The sequence below is a fragment of the Melozone crissalis genome, unplaced genomic scaffold (genome assembly GCF_028551555.1).
Source record: "Melozone crissalis strain CALT ecotype California unplaced genomic scaffold, PUWL_Pcris_2 ptg000198l_1, whole genome shotgun sequence".
Lineage (NCBI taxonomy): Eukaryota > Metazoa > Chordata > Aves > Passeriformes > Passerellidae > Melozone > Melozone crissalis.
The window spans coordinates 1,823,792-1,846,257 of NW_026535962.1; the positions used below are offsets into that span (position 1 = coordinate 1,823,792).

A 22,466-nucleotide genomic window follows, 5' to 3' on the forward strand; every position below is an offset into this window, starting at 1 on the left:
TGAACTCGGAGATTGGGCAAGTGTGTCACCCAAGGAGAAACTCTGCCTGTGGTGGCTTGGGACAGCCACGGCCTGGAAGAGGAACTGGAGGGATGTCACCACCAGCCTGGTGTTGGGATGGGCTCTGATGGGGCATGGAAGAGGAACTGGAGGGATGTCACTGACAGCCTGGTGTTGGGATGGGCTCTGATGGGGCATGCACCCTGCAATAAAAGGGGCATTTTAAGGAAGAGCCTCGGGGAGCCTCTGAATGTGCTCCCACCTCTTTCACCAAATCCTTCCCACAATATAAATGGGACAGAGGCTGGCTGGAGCCTGCACCGAGAGCACCCAGCACTGCGTGGTGCCGCTGCGGCTGCCTGCCTGCCCACAGAACAGCGGATTTCCCTGCCAAGCAAACCTGTCCTGGTGCGGATACCCATCCCTAAGCCAGCCTGTACAGATTCCCTTGGGGATCTGCCTGTGTCCCGGCTCCTCCCTGAGCACGCACGGGGCTGGTGCTCCCCGCAGCTGCGGCGGGAGCCCAGGGCAGAATTAATCCGGGCTGACGGCGGCGTTAATGCCTGAGCGGGCAGAGCCGGGCCGGCTGCGCCCCCGCGGGCACCGGGCACCCCCGCCCCGGCCTTTCCGGGCGGATGAGCAGCCGCAGGGATGCGCTGCCTGGAAATCCGGCCACTCGCGCTCAGCTGCTTAAACGGGAGCTTAGCGGCTCAGCAAAGCTGTCCCCAATTATGTGCTGGGGGCCGAGGAGCGCAGCGGAGGGGGGTGATGGCTCACAGCGGGGTTTGGGGCAGAAATAAATACCCTGTGTCGCTAGTCCGGCTTTGTCTCCCTGGCTGACACCCCGGTCACAAAGGTGCCTTGTCCCCAGGATGGCTGGCGATGCTGCCCTCAGCCCTCCCAACATCCTTCCCCACCCCAAGGTTAGCAAGGGGGAGATTCCTCCAGGGATGAGCAGGTCCTGTGCTGCCCCAGCTTTGACTCCCCTTTTTCCCTCATCTGGCTGCTCTGGGAAGCAGTGGATTGGTACAAAAAAATGTCCACGTGGATTGGGGGAAAAAACCCTGGGGATGCTGCGGGTGCCCTGGGCTGGCTGTGGCCATGTGGAGGGGCTTGGTGGCCCCGGTCTCCTCCCAAGGATGCTGCTTCCCCTGGAGCACGCATGCTCCTCCTGGCCATGTGCTCCCACTCGCTCACGCTCTCCAAGGAGCTTTCCTAGAAATTGATGGATTTATTTTTAGCCCTGGCGCAGCAGGGTTCAGCTGGGAGGGGATGGGCAGCGGTGGATGGTGGCAGCAAGGAAGGCTCCCGAGGTGTCAGTGCTGGGCTGGGGGGACTGGGGGTCCTGTCCCACTCTGTGATTCCCCCATTGCAGTGGGGAACAGGGGCTGGGGCTGGTTTGGGAGGGGTCTCTGGGGCAGGGGGAGTCAACACAGGGAAACCAATGCCACCGCTGGGTAGAGTGGGGTCAGTGTGGGCTGGTGGGGCCAGTGGGACCCCTGGGGACAATGGAACATTGGGAACAGCAGCAGTTAGCCACGCTCGGGACAGCTGGTGCCCTTTCCTGGTTTGGAGAGGGGAAAATAACCCTGCATGGGCTGGGCAGTAGGTGAGGGTAGCAGTGCAGAGACTGGTACAGGCAGAGGTGCAGGCAGGGTGCAGGCAGGGTACAACTGGCTGTGCCATGGCCAAGTTCATCCCAGAGGCTGCAGAGCAGCTGCTGCTCTTCCCCACCAGCTCAGCAGGCTCTGGATGCTCCGCAGGTCTGAGCCCTGCCCTGCTGCCAGCCCAGGGGCTGTGTCCCCCCAACCCTGCCATGTCCAGGCCCCTCTTTCACCCCATTCCCCCGATGATTATATTTTGTAGCTGTTGGGAAGCGCGGTGGGGCCCGGCGCTCCCTGGTGTCCCCCGCTCAGGCCTGACCCACTTAGCGGCACCATCTGGTCCCCGCGGGCAAAGCGGATTAGCCCCGCGGCCGGGATCAGGGCTGGGGCGCTGCCACCCTGTGGGTGACACTGCTGGCACCGTCACAGCCCCTGCCAAAGTCCCCACGGGCACAGCGTGGGGGAGAGCGGCCACGGCAGGAGCCCCACAGCAGCCCCCAGTGTGGGGGACCCTGCCTGGCACCCCTGAAACCCGGCCATCCCAAACTCTGTGGGATGGTTGTCTCCCACCACAACCACATATCCATCCATCCATCCATCCATCCATCCATCCATCCATCCATCCATCCATCCATCTTCTCTCACCCACACCCCCAGCTGGGCCAGATGTTCAATTCCCCCATCCCTCCCTCCATCTATCCGCCCACTCCTCTGTTCGCCTTCCTTGTGCCCCCCCCAACAGGGTTTTTTCCTTCCCTTCTCCCCATTTTTTGCCCCGTTTTTCCCTTCCTGGCTCTCCCGGTTCCCATTTTTCCATTTTCCCCGCGTTTCTCGGCCCTGTTTCCTTTCTCCCCTCACGCGGTTTCCCGCCCCCCCCCGCCCGGTCTTTGTCGCCCCCTGCCGGCCGCGCGCCGCCACCGCCCTGCCCCTAAGCCCCGCCCCCATGCCATCGCCCCGCCCCCCTTCCGCGCGCGCGCTCGGCCCCGCCCCGCGCCCGTCACGCGCCGCGCGGGTTCCGGGTGCGGGCGGCGCGCGCAGGTGGGCGGGGCGGGGCGTGGCGCGCGCGCGGGGATCCCCGGAGTGGGGGGGGGGGAGTGGGGGGGGGTGAGAGGGGGGGGACCCCGGGGCATCCCGAACCGGACCAGGAGGAAAAGGGGGGAATTGGGGTGGGGTCCGTGGTCCGAGGGTGTCCCGGGCACAGCCCCAGTGCGGGGGTCCCTCCGGTCCTGCCGCTGGTGAAGGCGGAACCCCTTCCAGAGCCCCAGCTCTGCAGGGAGGGGGTGCGGAGTGCCCCTACCCGCCACGGGGTGATACCGAGAGGGGGATCATTACCGGGTAGTTGGTAATTATCGGGAGGTGGGTTACCTGTGCGCTGGTCTTTCCGGGGCGGTAATTCTCCGGGTGCGGGTCATTCTCGGACCGTGGGTTCCCGGGTTGGGGTCATTCCCGGGCAGTGGGTTATTCTCGGGCAGTGGGTTATTCCCGGGTTGGGGTCATTCCCGGGCGGTGAATTCCCGAAGTGGGGGTCATTCCCGGGCGGTGAGTCATTCCCGGGCAGTGAATTTTTGGGGTGCGGGTTATTCCCGGGCCGTGGGTTCCCGGGTTGGGGTCATTCCCGAGCGGTGAATTCCCGGGGTGCGGGTCACTCCCGGGGTGCGGGTCATTCCCGGGGTGTGGGTCATTCTCGAGCGGTGAATTCCCGGGGTGCGGGTCATTCCCGGGGTGTGGGTCATTCTCGAGCGGTGAATTCCCGGGGTGCGGGTCATTCCCGAGCGGTGAATTCCTGGGTACGGGGGGTCATTCCCGGGGTGCGGGTCACTCCCAAGGCCGCCTGTGGCTTGCAGAGCTCCCGCGGTGGGGCCGGCCGGGCGCGTCCCCCCCGATGCGGGCAGGAGCCGGCGCTGGGCCATGAGCAACGCCACGGCGCCCACGGCCCCGGGCGCGCCGAGGGACTCGCTGGTGGGCTCCGTGCTGGGGCCCTTCCTCCTCCTCACCCTCCTGGGCGCCCTCCTGGCCGCGGTGAGTGCTGGGGCGGGCTGGGGGCTCCGGGGGTGCCGAGCCCAGCGCGGGGCCCCGCGCCGCTGATGCCTCTCCCCGCAGGTGATGTACGTGAAGAAGAAGCGCAGGTGAGCGGGGCCGGGGGCTGCGGGGGTGCGGGGGCAGCGCTCACCGGAGACCCCCGGCAGGTCCGAGCGGCTGCGGCACCGGCTGCTGCCCATGTACAGCTACGACCCGGCTGAGGAGCCGCCCGAGTCCGAGCAGGAGCTGCTGGTGGAGGCTGAGGAGGCTCAGGTGGGTGGCTGTGCTGGGAATTGGCCTTTATCCAGTTTTTCCATGGAAAACTGAAGCAGCAGAAGCAGCAAGTGAGGTGCCTGTCCCGAGGGAACTCTGGGAATCATTGAGGTTGAGAAAGGCCGCCAAGAAGGTTGAGTCCGAGCTCGAGGGAGTGGGGCTTTGGGTGTAAAGCAGAGGTTTTGGGAGGGTTGGGCTGCGTGGGCAGTGCATTCCCCGCCCTGGGCTGCAGGCGTGTCCCTCTGTGTTGCAGGTGGTGCCCGGCTGGGGGGCACCCTCGCCCCCTTGGCCCCCGCGCCGGGACTGGAGGGCCTGACCCTGCCTGGAGCACCGGGACCGGATCCTGCCCGCGGGAGGGAAGGGAGCACGGGGGCAGCGCTGGTTCCATCGGCCAGAACGGGCAGGACGTGCCCACAGTGGTGCCACGATGCCACAGCCGCTGCCCCCACCTCTGAGCACTGACCAGGATGGGACATCTCTGACCTCAGTGCCTGGTTTTGCCATTTTTGGGTTGTTTTTTTTTTGCTTGAACTGCTCCAGCAGCCCCTTGGGAAGCCCAGGAGGGCCCACTGGGGCTGGCAGACTGGCAGGGAGCAGCGGGTTCTGCTGGCACGGGATGCCTGGGGGAAAATGGGGTAAATAAACGTGTTTCTGCCTTGGTCCCGGGGCTCCGAGTGGGGCTGGGGTTTCCGGCCTTGGGTGGGAGTCTGGGGGGCAGCAGGGCTCTGCCTGTTTGTGTTTCCATCCCTGTGGATGGCTCGATGTCCCTGTGGAGGAGATGCCCCGGGAGGAACCAGCCCTGCCCCACCCAGCCGGGGCCCGGGGACAGAGGCCAGTCACAAAGCTCCATAAAATGTTTTATTCAAGTAACTGCAAATAGGAACCCAAAAGGTCGTTAACAGTGAACCAAAAAAAACCCCAAACCAAACCCCGATCCTCTCCCGCCGGGGCCGCCCGGCACCGACCTCCGGTCCCGCTGCAGCCGTCGTGCCGGGGCAGAGGGGCAGGGGGAGCATCCCATGGTCCTCCCACACCTCTGCCCTGCCAGCCTCGATCCCTTGAAGCAGCAGAGCAAACTAGACCTCAAAATAACAATTAAAAAAAAAAAGAAAAATGAAGCCCAAAAAAAAGGGGAAAAAAAAAAAATACCCCACAGCCCCCAGCAACACCCCGAAAACAGGAACCACCGAGCCCACGGTGCCCTGGCAGTGCAGCAGCACGCCTGTGAGTTCAGAGAGTGGAACTTAAATATCCAGAGGTAGTTGTGAATGAAAGGAAAAAAAGTACTCAACAAAAAAATATATATATACCAGAACCTATGAGGAGAGGGCTGCCCAGAGCCAGCTGTGCCCGGGCACCCCTCGGGGTGGGCACCCCAGGGATGGGCTCCCTTGCTGTGGGAGCTGCTCCCACGCACAGTGCAGTCACCCAGGACTGGGGGGACCAAGGGGGTTGCCCGGGGTAGCAGCAGGCCAGAGCAAAGGTCTAATGCATTTTGGGGGGGGGGGGGTGTCTCATCTTCACTGCCCCCCCATCTCTTCCCTGCAGAGGCCCCAGGGCAGAGCCCAGTGCTGGGGGGGGCAGCCAGCCCCCACCCAGGCGGGGTGAGATCACTGCATGGGGGGCAGCGAAGGCGGGGGGTGCCAGCCCCGGCTCTGTGCCACGATCCCCCTTTCCAGTGGGGCTGCCCTGAACCCCAGGGCTGGGGAGGGGGAGCTGGGGCAGGTGCCCGCCCCGGGCGGGGGCTGCGGGGGCCGCCCGGGTCGGGCCATTTTCCAGTGCTGCCGTTGTCTGAGGGTGAGGAGGGAGCGGAGGAGGGAGGAGGAGGAGGAGGAAGCCGGGGCGGCACAGTGGGTCTCTCCCCACCCCCCTCCCCCGGCCGCTGCGGGGCCGTCGGGCGATGAGGTAGCGCCGGCTCGGGAGGTGTCACTGCTCCTCCTCGGATGACTCCTGGGAAATGTTCACCTCCTCCTCGTCCTGCTGCTGCAAGGCAAGGGAGCGTGGCCGGGGGGTGTCAGGGAGGGCAGTGCCCCAGTGCCCCTGCACCGAGGGCTGGCCGGGCACATCACACAACAGGGGAAACTCAGCTGGGCCAGGGACTGTGCCTGAGCCCAGCTCGGAGGGAAATCCCAGGTGAGAAGAGCTGAGAAGCCCCTGGGTGGGCTCACAGTGAGGAGGGGAGACCATTCCCCAAAACACCTCTGAGTGTGGGACTGTGGTCACCAACGGGGTGGTGGCAGCCCTGGGTGTCCTTGTCCAGCCCCGGGTGTCCCTGTCCAGCCCCCAGGCCGGGGTGGGAGGCTGTGACCGGTGACTCAGGGCTGAGTGAGCCTGACTCACAGCAGCCCCCGCTTCCTCCTCCCGCTCCATTCACAAAAACGCCACCGCGCCTGCCAGAGCGGGACAGCGTGTCCCGTGTCCCGGCACGGCCCCGCTGCTGGCACGGGACAGGCTCCTCCCACACCCCCCTGCACAGCCCGGGGTCACCAAACAGCTCCTGGCACCGTGACACCGGCACGGGAGACCCCAGGGTGGCACCTCGGGTTTGCAGCCCTGGCTGGCATCGAGCCCTCGGCTCTGCCAGGAATTTCAGTGGGAAAAGGAGCAAAATCTAGGACAGGCAGGGAAAGGAGATGAAACTCTCCGGGTACCTGGCAGCCGTTTGAACCGAGGGGGAAAGGAGGGAAAATGGGATGGAGGAGGGAAGCTGAGGGAGGGAAGGGGGTGGCTGCACCCGTGGGCTGCAGGAATGCTGTGCAGGGACCTGGGCAGGCGTGTGCCAGCACGTCCCCAGGGCAGGACCAGCCAGCCAGCGCTGCTCTGGGGCCCATGGGGAGGTGGGGTGGGCAGGATTCCTCAAACCCACACCTCTGGAGGCTTCAGAGCCCACCCAGTGCAGTGTCCTGCTGGCTGAGCTGCTCGGAGCTCCTCCAACCCAACAGCTTCCACCCCACACTCACGGGGCTCTCTGGGGAGCTGCTGTGCCCCCAAAGTGCCCAGCGCCCCGCCAGGGTGGATGGGGAAGGGAAAAGCCTGCTCACCGATTTTTTGGGTCGCCCTCGAGGTTTCCTCCCTGGTGTGACTGCAGCTTTCTGAGCCAGGACGACAAAAAGGCGTTTTGGTCAGGCTGTCCCCAGGATGCTGGTGGGGGTGGGCAGTGTTCCCCGTCCTCCCACCGTGATTCATCACCCCAGTGGCATCTCTGGGGTGCTGCTGCCAGCCCCCCGAGCCCCCCCAGCCCCGGGATGCCCCTGAGTCACGAGGTGGGTGCAGGATGTGAGTCGCACGTTTTGCAAACAGCTTTATCTGGGGTGTCCTGGTGCTGACACACGGCCCCCAGCTCCCCCACCCTCCTCCTTGGGCCCGATTCCTCCCTCCATCCCCACCTCAGAGGCAGATCTGGCCTGAATTGTCCATAACTGAGCTCAAACAGGACCAGATCTGTCCTGAACTGTCCATAACAGAGCTCAAACAGGACCGGATCTGCCCTGAACTGTCCATAACTGAGCTCAAACAGGACCAGATCTGCCCTGAACTGTCCATAACTGAGCTCAAACAGGACCGGATCTGCCCTGAACTGTCCATAACAGAGCTCAAACAGGACCGGATCTGCCCTGAACTGTCCATAACTGAGCTCACACAGGACCAGATCTGCCCTGAACTGTCCATAACAGAGCTCAAACAGGACCGGATCTGCCCTGAACTGTCCATAACTGAGCTCACACAGGACCAGATCTGTCCTGAACTGTCCATAACTGAGCTCACACAGGACCAGATCTGCCCTGAATTGTCCATAACAGAGCTCAAACAGGACCAGATCTGCCCTGAACTGTCCATAACAGAGCTCTATCAGGACCAGATCTGCCCTGAACTGTCCATAACAGAGCTCTATCAGGACCAGATCTGCCCTGAATTGTCCATAACAGAGCTCTATCAGGACCAGATCTACCCTGAACTGTCCATAACTGAGCTCAAACAGGACCAGATCTGCCCTGAACTGTCCATAACAGAGCTCAACCAGGACCAGATCTGCCCTGAACTGTCCATAACTGAGCTCAAACAGGACCAGATCTGCCCTGAACTGTCCATAACAGAGCTCAAACAGGACCTGCTGTGGTTCCAGCCCCCAGCTGGAGCAGCCCCATCCCAGGTACCTACCCTGCCCTTTGTGGTGGCCTTGTTTTTACTGCCCTTCGGCCGTCCACGGGGTCTCTTGGGGGTCGGGGCCTCGCTGGGCTCCTGCTGGAGGGAGAGCACAGGGGGTTTGCATGCCCACAGTGGCTCCCAGTGCAGCCTGGGGGTCCCTGCAGACCCTGCTGGGGCAGGGATGCTCCCATGTGGTACTGGGAGCACTGGTCACGCTGGGATTGGTGATCAGACACCAGGCACAGGCTCCTGTGCGTCCTTCAGCATAGGTGACCTTTTCCACCCCCAGCATCACCCACTCAGCCCAGCTGGACAATCCCCACGGCCCCTCAACCCAGACCCTGCTCAGCAGCCGTGGAAGGCACAAATCACCTTTTCTGCAGAAATACGATGTGCACAAACCCCACCTGCCTGGGGGTAGGGGGGGCTGAGCGGGGTTTGGTACTATAAAGGCTCCAGCAGCATCTTATCTCTCTGAGCAGCTTTTGTTAATGGGGCTTTAATTAGCCTGTCTGCAGAGGCAGGTTCAGCAGGGCCTGGGGAGGGGCAGGAGAGCCCCCAGCGGGGCCAGGAGCTCTGGGGGGACTCTGGAGACCCCCAGGAAGGGCTTGTTGGGGAGGTGCTGCCCAAAGGGGTAACGGGACTGCACTGGGGGTGTGGGTGTGGGGGGGGTTTCCTGCTGCCCCACACCCCGGGGGTGCCCAGTGCCCCCTTTCTCACAGGGAACCCCACACCCCGGGGGTGCCCAGTGCCCCCTTTCTCACAGGGGACCCCACGTACCTGCGGCTTCTTCCTGGGCCGCCCTCGGCCCCTCTTCTCCGCCACGTCTTTCTCCCCTTTGGAGGCCAGGGGCTGGCTGGATTTGGCGCTGGATTCACTCATCGTCTGTCCCAGCAGGGTGAGGAGGAGTGGGAGGGAGGAAGGACAGTCAGGCACGGCTCTGGCTTGCTGTGACACCCCCCAGCCCTCACCCTGGGGCAGGAGAGATGCCCCCTGCATGCTCCTGGCACGGGCTGGGCAGCAAAATGCCCTGGCTGCATTTTGAGCCCATGGCACAGCCACCCAGAGCCCATACCCAGCTGCTGGGGTCCCCTCAGGCTTTTGGGGAGCAGCAGCTTGGCCAGCCCATCCTGCATTGCCTGGCCCCTTTCCTCGAGGAAGAGGAGAGGCTCCAGATTTAATGTGGAATCCCAGATGTGCTGCTGGCACTGGTGAGTTGAGGAAGGGTGAGTGGTGGCATTGGGGACTTTGGGTGTCCCCAGAGTGGTGCCAAGGCCATGGAGAGGGGCTCAGGGTCCCACAGCCCTGCTCCCCACCCTCAGCACCGCTCCTGCTGCCCAGCTGGGGTTAGGGACAGGCACTTGTCCTGAGGACACCGGGTTGTCACCTCCCCATTGCACGTCCCCAAGGGCTGGGCAGCTCTGCCTTGCTCTTGGAGCAATTCCACCCAAGAAAAGGCTCCATCTTCCCCTCTCCACCTCACTGCTTCCCAGGGGCACAGGGAAAACCTGCTTTTCCAGAGCTGTGGGGTGGCTCCGTGCCCGGGCTGGCGGCAGGAGGGACTCGGGGTGGGAAGGAGCAGGATTGCTGCCACAGCCCCGGTGATCGTGGTGACCCCACACAGGTGGGGTGACCATGGCCATGCTGGGGACACCTGCCCAGGGTGAGGCTTCCCAGAGGCAGCTCTGAGGCTGTGTGCCCAGCCCGTGTGTGCTGATGGAGGCACCCTCCTACCTCTGGGGTAACAATGCTCAGTTTTGAGGAGCTGCTCCCCATTTGATGGTGTTGGAGCAGCTGGGACAGCAGGGCTGTGGGGGCAGAGGGTGCTGAGCCCCCTGGGACACTGAGCCTCACTGGGGAGGGTGTGGGCAGCACATGCAGCCCGAGGAGCCACTCTCAGACCTCTGAGCCTTTTCAAAAAACAGGCGTCAGCTCCTGCTCCCCTCTGGAAGTGACTCATGAGTGCAAAACAACAACAACAAAAACCACCCTCGGAGTCTTTTTTTTTTTTTTTTTTTTGGGAGACAGAAACCATGCTGTAGTGTAAACACCCCGAAAATATTACTCACAGCATCCCAGAGCCCTTCAAGGAGTCTCTCAGGAAAAAAAAGAAGTATGGTTTAGATTTAGGCCAGCAAAGGGCCGGCTGCTGCTCGGGCTGGGACGGGGATTTTGTCTCTTTTTAAGTCAATTTCTGTCAGAGGCAGAGCAGCCTCGAGCTGCTCCGTGCCCCCTCCTGCAGCTGGAAACAGATGGGCCCAGCATGGCCCCCACCCTGCTGGGCTCTCCTGCCCTGGAGGAGGGAGCAGAGCCCACAGAGCTCCAGCTGGGAATGCCAAGGGGACCCTCCATGGGACGGGGGTGCTGCTGGGTCTTCCTCCATCCCCCCCAAAAGCAGCAGCAGCTGCTGCAAAGTTGTTGGTGCTGGGGGAAAGCACGTGCAGCTCCCACCCACCCATCCATCCCTCCTCATCCCACCCACCCATCTCTCCTCATCCCACCCCTTCCCTCCAGCACCCCCGAGCTCTCTGCAGGGGCTCCAGAGCTGAGAGGGCTCGGGGGGCTCAGGCAGAGGGGGCTGGGAAGGAGGATGCTGGAAATGGGGGATGCTTCTCTGCCATCCCAGCACCTCCCCAGCCAAGCCCCGATCCCGAGGGCAGCCCCAGCTCGCTGCGATGCCCCCGGGTTTGGCAGCACCTGCCCCGGGTGTGCTCCCAGCCTTGCGGGACCGTGCCGGGCACATGGCGGGAGCAGCCCCGGCCCTGCTCACACGCAGCAGAGCCACGCAGGGAGGGAGGGAGCAGCTGGGTTGCCATGGAGGAGAGGAAGCAGCTGAGGGAGAAACCTTTCCAGGCAGCGAGGAATCAGTGGGGGGACGCGGGCAGGGCCTGCCGGGCTCCCCGCGGCCGGGGGCGGGGGGAACATCTCCGCACGGTTCGGAGGTGGAGGGGCCACATCTGCCTCTCGACGGAGGGAAGGAAAAACCTCCTCCCCTCTCCATCCCTGTGGATGCTGAGCCGCCGGGCCCTCCTCCCCCAGGCTCATCGCTCCCTCCGCTCCGCACAGCGTGAGCTGGGCTGTCCTCAGCAGCCACCTCTGGGTTGCACAAGGGCCAACCTGAACCCTGGCAGCGATGCTCCCGCCCGCTCTCGGGCCTGCTCTCGCCTTGCCAGCCGCCTGCGCTGGCTTATGCTGCTCTGTGCTGATAACCCCATAAATCCCCCGCTCCTGCCACCTACTCTTAGATTAAACAAACTGGCCCAGGAGAAGCGGGGAGATAGGCGGGGGCCTTAGATCTTAAAAAAAAAATATATATAAAAATATAAATATATATATATAAAAGCTCTTCACGCCCAGAAAATCCAGCCCCATGGCAGCTGGAGAAGGATCCCAGCCGCACCTCCTGGCAGAGGGATGGGGAAGGAGGAGGGGAAGGAATCGTGGAGCAGAAGTTGAAGAGCCTGTTGGGCAGGGGTGCGGGCTCCTCCTCAGCACAGACCCGCCGTGGGGCTGCTCTGAACCCCACCCCGGGGCTGCCATTGAGCAAAGTCCCCCCCTTCCTTCCTGGGATGCATAATAAAAGGAAGTGATAAAGGAAAGGAAGGAGGGAGGTGGAGGAGAAAGAAAAGAGGCAGGAAGGGCACCATCAGGGCTTTGTGAAGCCCCCGTCCTGGTGTGTGTGGGGGGGTGGTGTAATAAAACCCCTCGTGGAGCCGGCGCTGCGGGCGGCCTGCGGGGCTGGCGGGGTGCGGGGGCACCATCCGGGGGGCGGCCGAGCCCCAGCACCGCAACTTCGCCCCGAGCCGCGTGTGCTCGATCGCCGAGCGCCGGCCTCGGCCTCGCCGCGGCCCCGCGCACCTCCCGCCGCCCCGGCCTCAGCGCCGGGCCCCGCTCGCACCGCCGGGCCCCGCGCACCTTGCACGGTGTCGGCCGTACCGGGGCCGTGCGGGCCCCGCCGGGCTCGGTGCGGCCCGTTCGCATCACCCACAGCCGAGTTAGTGCAGCAAAGTCGCGACCCCCGCCCGTCCCCCCCCCCCCCCCCCCCCCCCCCCCGGCTCGGCCGCGGCCCGCCAGGTGCATCACGCCGCTATTAACAATAATTAATTAATAGCGATAATAAAGCGAAGCACGGCGAGCCGCGCACGCAGCCGCGTCCCTGCAAAGCCCCACACGCCGGGGCCGATCGTGCCCCGCATGCGGCGAGGGGAAGCGGAGCCCCGGCCCCCCGCAGCAAAGGAAGAGGAAGGTGGCACTCACAGTCAGCTTGATCGCGTTCGCCGTGGGTTTTGGGGCCGCTCGGATGGTTTTGTTTTTCCCGGCGGGTCTGTGTTGCGGAGCGAAGGGACCCCCCGCCCGCGGCGATTGCGGATCTGCAAGGAGAAGAGAAGAGGCTGCGGCTCAGCCCCGCATCCCCGGCCCCGCCAGGCCCCGCGTATTTATATAAATAATAAAAAGAGAGAGAGAGGAAAAAAAATTGCTCCAGGAGGAAGGAAGCTGGGTCAAAATCATTTGCAGGGAACGAGGGGAAAAAAATAAAATAGGAGGGGGGACAAAGGGGGCAGAGGGGGAGAAAAAAAAAACCGGAGCGAGCTCCTAGCCTTACTGGAGGGGATCCAGCTGCTAAAAATAGCAAAATCACACTCGAAATTAAATAAGGGCAAACAGGCGAAGGGAGCTCCCAGCGCCGGCGGAGCGGGGGAGGCGGAGCCGGGGCCGCATCACGGCGGGGGCGGCGCGGGGCGGCGCGGCCGGGAGCGATAGGGCCGTTCAAAGCGCTGCGGCGGCGGCTGCGCCCCCGGCCCGGCCCGCCCCGGGCTCCCCGCGGGCGGAGGGAGCGTCCCCTGCGAGGCCCGAGAGGATTGAGGCACCCTCGTGTTCCCGCGCTGGGAATGCTCCCAAATGGGGCCGTACGGGGGTGGTGGTGGTGGTGACCCCACTATGCGTGATCCCCCATCGTTTTTCCCCTCTCTGTATTTTGGGCTGGCGTGGGGGGTTTGGTGTCCCTGTGGGGGCAGTCACCGCGTGCTAATGGCCGGAGCACGGTGCTCTTTCTCTTTGCTGCCTCCTCACCAGGTCAACCCCCACAAAAGCTCCTGGTTCCCGTGTGGAGGCAGCAGCAGTGGGGGCTCCATCCCCGGGGCTCCCAGGCCGCCTGGAGGGTGCTGTGATGTTAATTTAATGTGCGATGTTAATTTAATGTGTAATATGAATTTAATGTGTTACTGCAGCACCACTGCTGAAAGGTGAGGCTGCTGTGGAGCAGGTTCTGCTCGCTGCACAGTGGGGTTTGGGGGTCGTCGGTGGCCCCAAGGCTCTCCTGGGCTAGTGGCAGCTGCTGGGCTCAGTTTGCAGTGAGGAGCTTTGTTCAGAATTCCTTGGTTGGTTTGGAAGGGGTTTGGGTCAGTCTGCAGTCAGCTGAGATCTGCTCTCCAGTGAGGTACCCCAAAACCCAGGTCCCCACTGTGTCAGGGCAGTTTCTAACACAAGCTGAGCATTTGGGGTCTTGTGGTGCTTATCCTTGATGGGACACCAGGAAATCCAGAGCTCAGCATCCCGTTGTGCAACATTTCTGCAAACTCCTGAGAAAACAACAATCAGAAATCTCATGGAAACTGATTTAGGTGCTTTTGACCATCCTGACTCTAAGGGTTGAACTCTGATGTGAAGATCTGAACTTCAGACTGCTGCATTTAAGTTTCAGTTTCAGAAAAGTTTTTATTAAAATGTTTTTAAAAAAAAGAGACCCTTAAAGAGATGAAATGTGAAAGAATCAATATCTGCTTGTGCAAAACTGCTCTGGCAGGGAATGTTTGTGAAGAAAAACAAACCAAACCCAGCCGGGCTTGGGGCACTTGTTTCTGCTAACTGTTATTTGGATTTTTCAAATCCCCTACAAATTCCCCTGCATAAAACACAATTGGAGCAGTGTCCCCTTATCACAATTAAAAAATGAAACAAAGATGGGGGAAAACCCTCCTGCAGAAGGGTTCCTGCTCCCACACACCTGCAGGAAGAGCAGCACACCCTGCCTGCACCCTGTACAGCTCCTGATCCAAGCTCTGCTGGGTCTCCCTGTCCCAGGGCCTTGTGTCCATCCAGGGGTTATTTGCAGACCCCAAGTACCCATTTTTTGTGGTTAAAATCAACGTTTCTCCACCTGCAGGCAGCCCTGCTTAGGTTGGATGTGCCAGAGTGCTTTTTACCCCAACGCTGCTGCTCAGGCTTCCCCTTTGCCGTGAGCCCAATGAGGAACTTGGTTTGTGTGCTGGCAGAGGCTCATTGTTATTAATATCCCTCGTTATTTACTGTGCACTGCCCGTGAATGGCAGCAGCCCGAGTTCTGAAAATGACTGGGGCTGCTCTGCTTTAATCCCTCAAAGTTTGGGCAGCTCCCCATTCCCTGAGCCCACGCTGGAGCCCCCCACACTGGGCTCACCCGTGGGGTGACCACTTGGTCTCTAAAGAAAACCAGAGCTGCAGGGGTGCCCCAGAACTAGAGAGAGGTGGGGAGATGGCCTAGCAGGCAGGTACAGGCACACAGCCACGTGCAAGGAGGGCAAAACAGCGAAAAAACCGGGCTGGAGCAGAGCCCAGGGCTGGGCCCAGGGCTGCACTCCGGGACGAACATTTTCACTTTTGTTTCTGCACTTGGGTTCCTGATTTACAGCTCGCGGCCGAGTGGGTTTGGGAGCAGGGCTGGGCGAGTTCCCCCCATCCCTCCGTTGAGCTCTGCAGCCACAGAGGAAGCTGAAAATGGCTTGAAACGGGGAAACAAATGATTTATTATCCCCCCATGGCAGCTGAGCCCAACGTGGGGCACGGCAGAGCAGCCGGTGCTGTGCAGGGTGGCATCACATGGAGCTGTGCAGCCCCGGTGGGACGAACCCGCTGGGAATCCCTTGGGATGGGAACAGGGATGTCCCAGAGCCCCAAACACACTGGGAACCCCCCGGGATGGGAACGGGGATGTCCCAGAGCCCCAAACACGCTGGGAACCCCCCGGGATGGGAACGGGGATGTCCCGGTCCCGGTGCTCGCAGTTTGGCCGGCCATGGCGCGGGAGGACAGGGACAGGGACGTGGCCTTTGTTTCCCCTCCCGGCTTTGTTTCCCCGATGGCCCCATTGATGAAGCCCCATGCGGCCAAACAGCCCCGGACCCAGCCCAAACCAGGCCTGGTAATTTCATTAAATGGCTCATTCCTCCTTCTCACCCCTGGAGCAGATTAAGCTCTCACCAGGGCAGCGTTTTGCTGCAGCCCCATTCTGGGGACAAATTCCTAAATCACCTGATAACTTACAGGCTTAAAGCGCCGATTTGAGCCCGGGGTTTGCAGGCACAGCCCCAGGCCAGCCCCATGGAGTGCACGAGGAGCTGCAAATGGGGCGTGCACACGTGAATTAGTTGGTATCTCGATTTATTTAGCCGATATTTCAGGCCCGGGAGGAGCGCCGATGGTGGAACGGGTGCTCGGTGCTTGCGAAAGCTGCACCTCTGGAAAGTGCCCTGAAAAAAGGTGCCTGAAATCACCCCCAGCTCTCTGGGCTCCTCAGAACCGCAGGTGCTGATCAGGTGTCCCCAAAAACCCAGGGGGACATGGGGGACCAGAGGGTGGCCCTGGGTGGCACGCATCTTATCCTGCCCTGCCCTGCGTCCTGGCACTCCCACCGAGCCCCGCAAAGCTGCGTTCGGGATTTGGGCGCCTAATTCCTGCTAATTTCCCTGGGAAAGGGGAAACCCGATCCTCTGAGTCAGCTCAGGTTGTTGGGTGATTTAGAAAGGCCACCTGGCTAATTACGAGCGGGTGTCTTTGTCACCTGCAGAGCCTCTGGAGCTGCGGTTAATGGGGCGCGGCGGGAGCTGGGGGTTCGGAGGAGAATTTGGTGGGGTGGGAGCAGGAGAAGGAGCTGGAGGCGCTCCCTGCCCTGCTCCGGAGCGCTTGGGGCTGCAACGAGCGCAGCCCCCGCACAGGAAAATGCACATAAATAACTCCCTGTACCCTGATGATCCCGAGACAGCACAGGCTGATCCATGGCGGCCGCAGGGCGAGCAGGATCAGCCGGTGGGGCTGGAAAGCGGCTCAGGCTCAGCCACCCCTCACCTGCACGTCCTGACCTGCGGGGACACGTCCCTGCCCGTCACCCCTACTCGGTGCCAGCAGGGTCTGGTTCAGTGCCACCCCTGTCCCCTGGCATGGAGAGGATGCATTTTGGGTGCTGCTGTTGGTGGGATGGGCCGTGTGTGGGGTGCTCTGGCTTGGGCACTCTGTTCTGGAGCATCTCATGGGTTTTGGGGAGCTGCTCAGCATCTCGTGAGTGTTGGGGAGCCTGCGGGCTCCTCCTCCGCCGGCTGTGCCGCTCCTGGGCCTGGCGTGGCTGCCGGCTCTGGCAGGAGCGGGATGCTCCGGGGCTGCAGCCATGGCTGCGCGGCTGCACAATGGCCTTTTGTCTGCGGGGCTGCCCCGGGAACATCCCGCCATCCCAGTTTCCCAGTAACATGAAACCTCCTCGGGGCTGCGTGCCGGGAGCACAAAGCCTGGGGCTGCGGCGGGGGGCAGCGCTGGCCCCGCTCCCGGCTCCCCCCACACTCTCTGTGCCCCCAGCGTGTGGGGCTCAGGTGGGTGGGGGACGCTGCCAGCCCGGCCGGGGTCCCCCGTGGCACCAAGGAGGTGGCAGCAATGGGGACAGCACCAGGAATGCAGCCCTGTGCCATTCCCCTGTGCTGTGCCATGCCGGGGGTGGTGGCATCTCCCTCATCTCGGGTGTCCCCACGCAGGGAATGTGCCAGGGGTGAGAAAATCCCCGCGGGCGCTCCCTGGAGCCCCTTCCCCTCTGCTCTGGCCTGCAGGAGGGAGGGGAGAGGCTGTAAATCATTAACGGGGACGCGGCGGAGGGGAATGCGAGGGCTCATTAATCGAGGGCTCTCTGGCGGGCTCGCAGTGGGGTCTGGCCGCCTGGTATTTTTTTAATAAAGGTGTTTTATTGCACATCAGATCTGATCAGGGCAGCGCAGGGAGGTCATGGCTGCCGGCAGCATCCAAGGAGGGCTGGGGGGATGCAGTGCAAGGCGCTTGCAGGGGGCTGGAGGACACGCAGTACAAGGATAGGGGGTGTTTTTCCTGATTTTTTCAGCCTTTCCTGGCTCCTCCATGCCCTGGAATCTCTCTGTGTGATAGGGAAGGAACCCCCCACTCCCTGGCCAGGGGACGCACCAGGGGCTCCAAGAAAACACTTTCCCCAGCCAAATTCCTTGCCACTTTCCCGTTTACTCAGCTCCGGTTGGAAAAGCACCGAGGACCGGGGCACTTCCCTGGTGCCGGTGACTCAGGTGCCGGTCACCGGCGTGACTCAGCCGCTGGCAGAGCCCCGGCTCCGGAGGCACGGGAGCCCTGGGGTGACACAGAGGCAGGGGAATGGGAACGGGAGGCGATGCCGGAGGTGACGGGACGGGGAATGGGGCCAGGCTGGCCGCTGTGAAAGGGAGGGAGCCAGAGCAGCCCTGCTCGTGTTCCCTCCACGGCCTGGGGGTTTGACCAAAGCGCTTTGGGAGGACGCGGGTCAGGGCGGGCAGAGGGTCACCTAAAATGGCCAGGGAATGACCCGGGGCGGCAGGGCGGGATGGAGGAGCGTCCTCGGATGGAACCCGCAGGTTTTCCTGCGGGGGACGCGCTCCCACGTCGCCAGAATCGCAGAATTATGGAATAATTTAGGTCGGAAAAGCCAACGCTGCGGTTTCCTGCTGCCACCTAACGGGGAGAGGCTCCGGCTGCGGAGCGGGATGCAGGGAGGGCTCCGTGTCCTCCCCCCGCCGCCCCGGGTGAGTCCCAGCATCCTCACCGGGAGCAGCGCGGTGTGGATGGGCTGGGGGCAAAGCGGGGCAGGGCTGAGGCGCATTCCCATCTCTACTCTCCACAGGGAGGTGTTCGGTCCCCTGGGGAGGGACATTCGGGACCCGGCTGCAGGGCTGAGCCCTCCACGTGCTGCTCTCTTTGTCCCCGGAGCTCAGGGACAGCGGGTTTGTCCCTGTCGGGGACCCCCAGACACACGGCGTGTCCCTGCAGCTCTCCGTTCCCCCGGGAATGTGACACCCAGGCGGGCCGGGATTAGGGCCGGCTATAACGGGACGGGCCGGGGTCAGCGCTCCCTCCCGGCTCCGGTTACTCCGTGCCTGGCCCGGTTCTGCCAGGGGCTCATCTTTCAAATGGCAGCGACGGGCTGGCAGGGGGGCACCAAGGGGCTGGCACGGGGGATCTGCGGGGCTGGAAGGCACCATGGGGCTGAGCACCCCAGCTCTCCGTGCCCCTAAACCCTCGGAGGTGGGAGCAGGCTGTGGTTGTCCCCATGGCCCCTACCCAGGAAAATCACCTTCCCCACCTTCAAGGCTTCACTAAGGAGTGACCACGGTGCTCCTCCTGGGATGGATGCCCCCATCCATCACAAGAGCAGCCAGGTGGGACTTTGCTGTGGTTATCCCCAAGGCCCCTACCCAGGAAAATCACCTTCCCCACATTCAAGGCTTCTCTGAGGTGCAGGGTGTTCCTCATGTGCCCTGGTACCCTCCATCCATCAGGAGAGCAGCCAGGTGGGATTTTGCTGTGGTTATCCCCGTGGCCCCTGCCCCTCTCCCACCTTCAAGGCTTCACTGAGGGGCAGGGTGTTCCTCAAGGGATGGATGCCCCCATCCATCATGAGAGCCGCCAGGTGGGACTTTGCTGTGGTTATCCCCATGGCTCCTACCCAGGAAAATCACCTTCTCCACCTTCAAAGCTTTACTGAGGTGCAGGGTGCTCCTCACGTGCTGCCGTGCCCTGGTACACCCCATCCATCACGAGAGCCGCCAGGTGGGACTTTGCTGTGGTTATCCCCATGGCTCCTACCCAGGAAAATCACCTTCTCCACCTTCAAAGCTTTACTGAGGTGCAGGGTGCTCCTCACGTGCTGCCGTGCCCTGGTACACCCCATCCATCACGAGAGCAGCCATGTGGGACTTTGCTGTGGTTATCCCCAAGGCCCCTACCCAGGAAAATCACCTTCCCCACCTTCAAGGCTTCTCTGAGGTGTTCCTCATGTGTCCAGGTACCCCCCAATCCATCATGAGAGCAGCCAGGTGGGACTTTGCTGTGGTTATCCCCAAGGCCCCTGCCCCTCTCCCACCTTCAAGGCTTCACTGAGGGGCAGGGTGTTCCTCATGGGGTGGAAGCCCCCATCCATCACGAGAGCAGCCGGGTGGGCCTTTGCCAGGCTGTCACCCACCCTCCCAGGCAGCTCGGGGCCCGGGGAGCGGCTCCCTTGGCAACTGCTGCTGGGTGCGTGGGAGCGGAGCCGCACGCGTGGCTCCCCTCGAGGGGAGCGTCACGACACGGCACGGCACGGCACGGCACGGTGGCGGCTGCGGGGCGGCTCCCGTGACTCGGAGCCGGGGGAGGACAGCGCTGTTCCCGTCCCTGACGAGCGGTCCCAGGGTCCCTGCGGGGTGGGGGAGAACACCCCCGAACGAGCCCACCTGGCACCCTTAAATAGAAGGATGTGGCTTCTTGCAGGGTCCCTGCTCCCCCAGTGGAAGGGGCTGGAGCAGGGATCTGCCCTGGAGATTTAGGGAAGGGTCCCGAGGGGGCTGGGGAGGTGTAACCTGTGTTTCACCTGCTGCACGAGCTGATGGGAGGCCGATGCACGGGAGCTGCTTGCTCAGTGTGAAAAACGCCAATCACTTGTTTTTTAAAATTTTAAAAGTCATAAAATGCTTATAAAAATAGTAATACAATTAGAGGAATAATAATTCGGACAATTTGAATTAGGACAATATGAGACAACAAATACAAAGTGTTACAAATGTCCGGGTACCTTTTTCTGGGCAGCACGAGCCTGAAAAAGGACCCACGTTAACAAAGGATTAACCCTTAAAACCAACAGCCTGTTGCATAGTCATACACTTCATACACAGGGCATAAATTCCATTCAAATATAGGATTCTGTCTGGTCATCGTCAACTTCTTCCTCTGAATCCTGACAGCGCCTTTGAGTTCTTTTCTTCTGATAATGGATCAATAAATTCTTTTTCTCTGAAAGATTCAGCTGTCCTGTGGCTGCTATCTCACTGCGAGTCCTTTCTTTAAAAAAAGTATCCTACATAGCATCGTTTCTATTTTAACATTTTGTTATAACCTAAAACTATATTTAACTGAGTACTTAAGAGAATTAATACAGCATCACTTTCTAACACAACACATATATCATTCATTTGAATATTTGCCAAAAGCCAATCGTAAAATACACGTATTTTTCACACTCAGGCTGTGCCATACCTGGGGGCTGGAGGGGACAGTCCCCACCCCAGCCCTGTGTGAGTGTATTTAGGATAATGTTTGCTCCGCACACCTTCTCCCCGTCCCCTGGGCCGCAGGGATGCCCGAGTCGGCTCCGTTCTGCTGCGCGGCTGCAATGAGTGTGGCTTCCACGGGAAGGCACTGCTGCCCCTATCCTAACCCTAAAACCCATCCCCGGAGAAAACCACCCTAAAAACCACCCCTACCCGGGCAGAGAGTGGACAGTGGAGGTTGGGGACAATGTCGGGGGGCTTGGGGCGACACCATCACCCTGACTCTGACCCTACCCCTAAACATAACCCTAAGCCTAAGCTTAGGCAAAAAAAAGCAGCCTGGGGCTAAGGCTGGCTCCAAAGAAAAAGCTGTGGAGGCAGGCATGTTGTGGCAGTTTTGTGTTCCCCTTTTGCAGCTGCTGTGTGCCTGGAGCTCCGGGCTTTGTGGTTTAAAAAACCCTAACTCTAGGTGGAATCCTAACCCTGACCCTAGGCAGTAAACCCAGCCATTTGCCTGGGGCCTGGGGAGCTGTGGGAGAGAGAAAAAGCAAAAAAACCCCAATTTTAATAATAATAATAAAGGGCTTGAATATTGTGCAGTGAAGTGGGGCTGGAGCCTCTGCTGAGCTCTGCAAAAGCGGGGAAATAGGAAGGAGCTCTGGATGGGCTGACAGCATCCAAAGTGGGAGCAGAAAGGAGCTGGGGAGACTGCAGGGGTTTGGGGGGGCGGCTGCTGGCAGGTGCATGGGCCTGTGGTGTGTGAGGGGTGGTGGATGTGACTGGGATGGACCTGGATGGGATCCAGGGTGGAGCTGGAGGAGCTGCTCCCTCCTGGGACGGCTTTGCTGGCGCAGAGATGCGGCCGCGAGGACGGGGAACCCCTTGGGATGCTGCTGCACGGTGTGGGATCCCTCCTCCCTCTCCCTGAACCCTTTTGTGACTGTCCCAAAAGCCACTTTCTGCCATGGGAAGAGGGGCACTGGCTGGGGGCCCCTCCCGGCACAGCCCCTCGCTGCGGCACCGATCGATGGCCAACGTAATTACTCCTGCAAAGGCAAATCCGTGCTGGCCTCGGCTGCTTGGTAGCACTCCAAGGAAGACAGAGTTTCCTTGCAAGGATGAGGCCATGAATATTTTATGTCCGAGGAGGATATTTCTTTCAGGAGGTTGTTGCATGAATTATGGAGAAGTTGGGAGGAGGAGACGGGAGCTGCTCGCTGGGGTGGGCTCCGGGCTGGAGGCTGGGGGGCTTTACCTTGGGTTCCTTGGCAAGGTGTGCCCCTCACTGCCCACCACAGCAGCAGTCAGGGCATGCTGGAGGAGCCTCTGGTGCAAATCCATCCCATTTTGGGGCAGTTTGTTCTCCGGCAGAGCAGGTTGGTGCGCGCAGAGCGAACGGGGCAGTTTTGGCACGGGTTGGGTGCGGGATGGGTGCTCAGCTGCCGGGCTGGAGCTGTGTGATGGGGGTACAGCAGCTTCCCTGCACACCTGGAGGGGACAGGCAAGGAGGGGAGCCCATCCCTGCTTTCCCCATCTCCTTGTGCCTGGATGGGTGCTGGAGATGCTGGTGCTTGGTGCTGGGCCCACCCAACATCCCGTGGCTTTCCAGTCCCAGTCCCTGAGCAGAGCTGGTGCTGCTGCTCTCCTCTCCCTTCTGCCCCATCCCCTGCCCATGTCCTGCATCCCACGTGCTGCTGCAACCTTGCTGCAGCACAGCTGGTTGGGAAAAACAAGGGGATTGTCTTCCATGCCATCCCTGCCTTCTGTGTTAGTTAATGTGTAAAGATTTTCCTCTAATTGTCCTGTGGGTGCAGAGGGAGTGTGTGCTGCCTGGCCGTCACAGTTAATTTTACCAGCAAATGTTCTCTCTCCTTCCCTATTCTCCTTTTTTTCTTTTTTTCTTTTTTTTTTCTTTTTCTTTTTTTTTTGAGATTTAAAGAAAACATTTCCAGCTGCTCATGATCCCTGTGGGTGGATAAAAAACCCCTCCTGCACCGAAATGGAAATGCAGACAGAGCTGTCTGTCCTTGTTTCCTTTCCCAATGCTGGGTTTGAGGGACAGGGTTGTGCCTTTGGCGTGTTGCACTGGGGACAGGGGGACACCTCTGGC

At 61.4% G+C, this 22,466-nt stretch overlaps 2 protein-coding genes across 7 annotated transcripts; one reads left to right on the forward strand and one right to left on the reverse strand.

The window, feature by feature from the left end:
- The first annotated feature begins 3,066 nt into the window (after positions 1–3,066).
- SMIM29 (small integral membrane protein 29) lies at positions 3,067–4,556 on the forward strand. Of its 2 annotated transcripts, none has more exons than XM_054294040.1 (5): positions 3,067–3,275; positions 3,431–3,623; positions 3,705–3,730; positions 3,791–3,896; positions 4,150–4,556. In XM_054294040.1, exons 2-5 carry the CDS (start codon positions 3,513–3,515, stop codon positions 4,210–4,212), a joined length of 306 nt encoding a protein of 101 aa, XP_054150015.1. In that variant the 5' UTR covers positions 3,067–3,275; positions 3,431–3,512; the 3' UTR covers positions 4,213–4,556. The 2 variants fall into 2 exon arrangements, with proteins under 2 accessions (XP_054150015.1, XP_054150016.1); XM_054294041.1 differs by having other exon boundaries at positions 3,075–3,143; positions 3,449–3,623.
- A 329-nt stretch (positions 4,557–4,885) lies between these two features.
- Positions 4,886–12,760, reverse strand: HMGA1 (high mobility group AT-hook 1). 5 transcript variants are annotated; one of them, XM_054294045.1, is made up of 6 exons: positions 12,646–12,760; positions 12,300–12,412; positions 8,823–8,927; positions 8,055–8,135; positions 6,938–6,988; positions 4,886–5,876 (listed from the first exon to the last, which is right to left on the reverse strand). In XM_054294045.1, the coding sequence occupies exons 3-6, from the start codon at positions 8,922–8,924 to the stop codon at positions 5,823–5,825; spliced, it is 288 nt and encodes a 95-aa protein (XP_054150020.1). In that variant the 5' UTR covers positions 8,925–8,927; positions 12,300–12,412; positions 12,646–12,760; the 3' UTR covers positions 4,886–5,822. The 5 variants fall into 5 exon arrangements, with proteins under 5 accessions (XP_054150020.1, XP_054150019.1, XP_054150018.1 ...); XM_054294044.1 differs by having other exon boundaries at positions 4,886–5,879; XM_054294043.1 differs by having other exon boundaries at positions 8,055–8,138.
- Between the last annotated feature and the right edge of the window lie 9,706 nt (positions 12,761–22,466).

Coding starts and splice junctions, on each gene's coding strand:
- HMGA1 (XM_054294042.1), bottom strand. CDS start 8,924: ATGAGTGAATCCAGCGCCAAATCCAGCCAGCCCCTGGCCTCCAAAGGG. Junction 6,989..8,054: donor AGGCCACCACAAAGGGCAGG/GTAGGTACCTGG, acceptor GTCCTGGCTCAG/AAAGCTGCAGTCACACCAGG. Junction 5,880..6,937: donor GAGGGCGACCCAAAAAATCG/GTGAGCAGGCTT, acceptor CTTGCCTTGCAG/CAGCAGGACGAGGAGGAGGT.
- SMIM29 (XM_054294040.1), top strand. CDS start 3,513: ATGAGCAACGCCACGGCGCCCACGGCCCCGGGCGCGCCGAGGGACTCG. Junction 3,624..3,704: donor TGGGCGCCCTCCTGGCCGCG/GTGAGTGCTGGG, acceptor CTCTCCCCGCAG/GTGATGTACGTGAAGAAGAA. Junction 3,731..3,790: donor TACGTGAAGAAGAAGCGCAG/GTGAGCGGGGCC, acceptor GACCCCCGGCAG/GTCCGAGCGGCTGCGGCACC.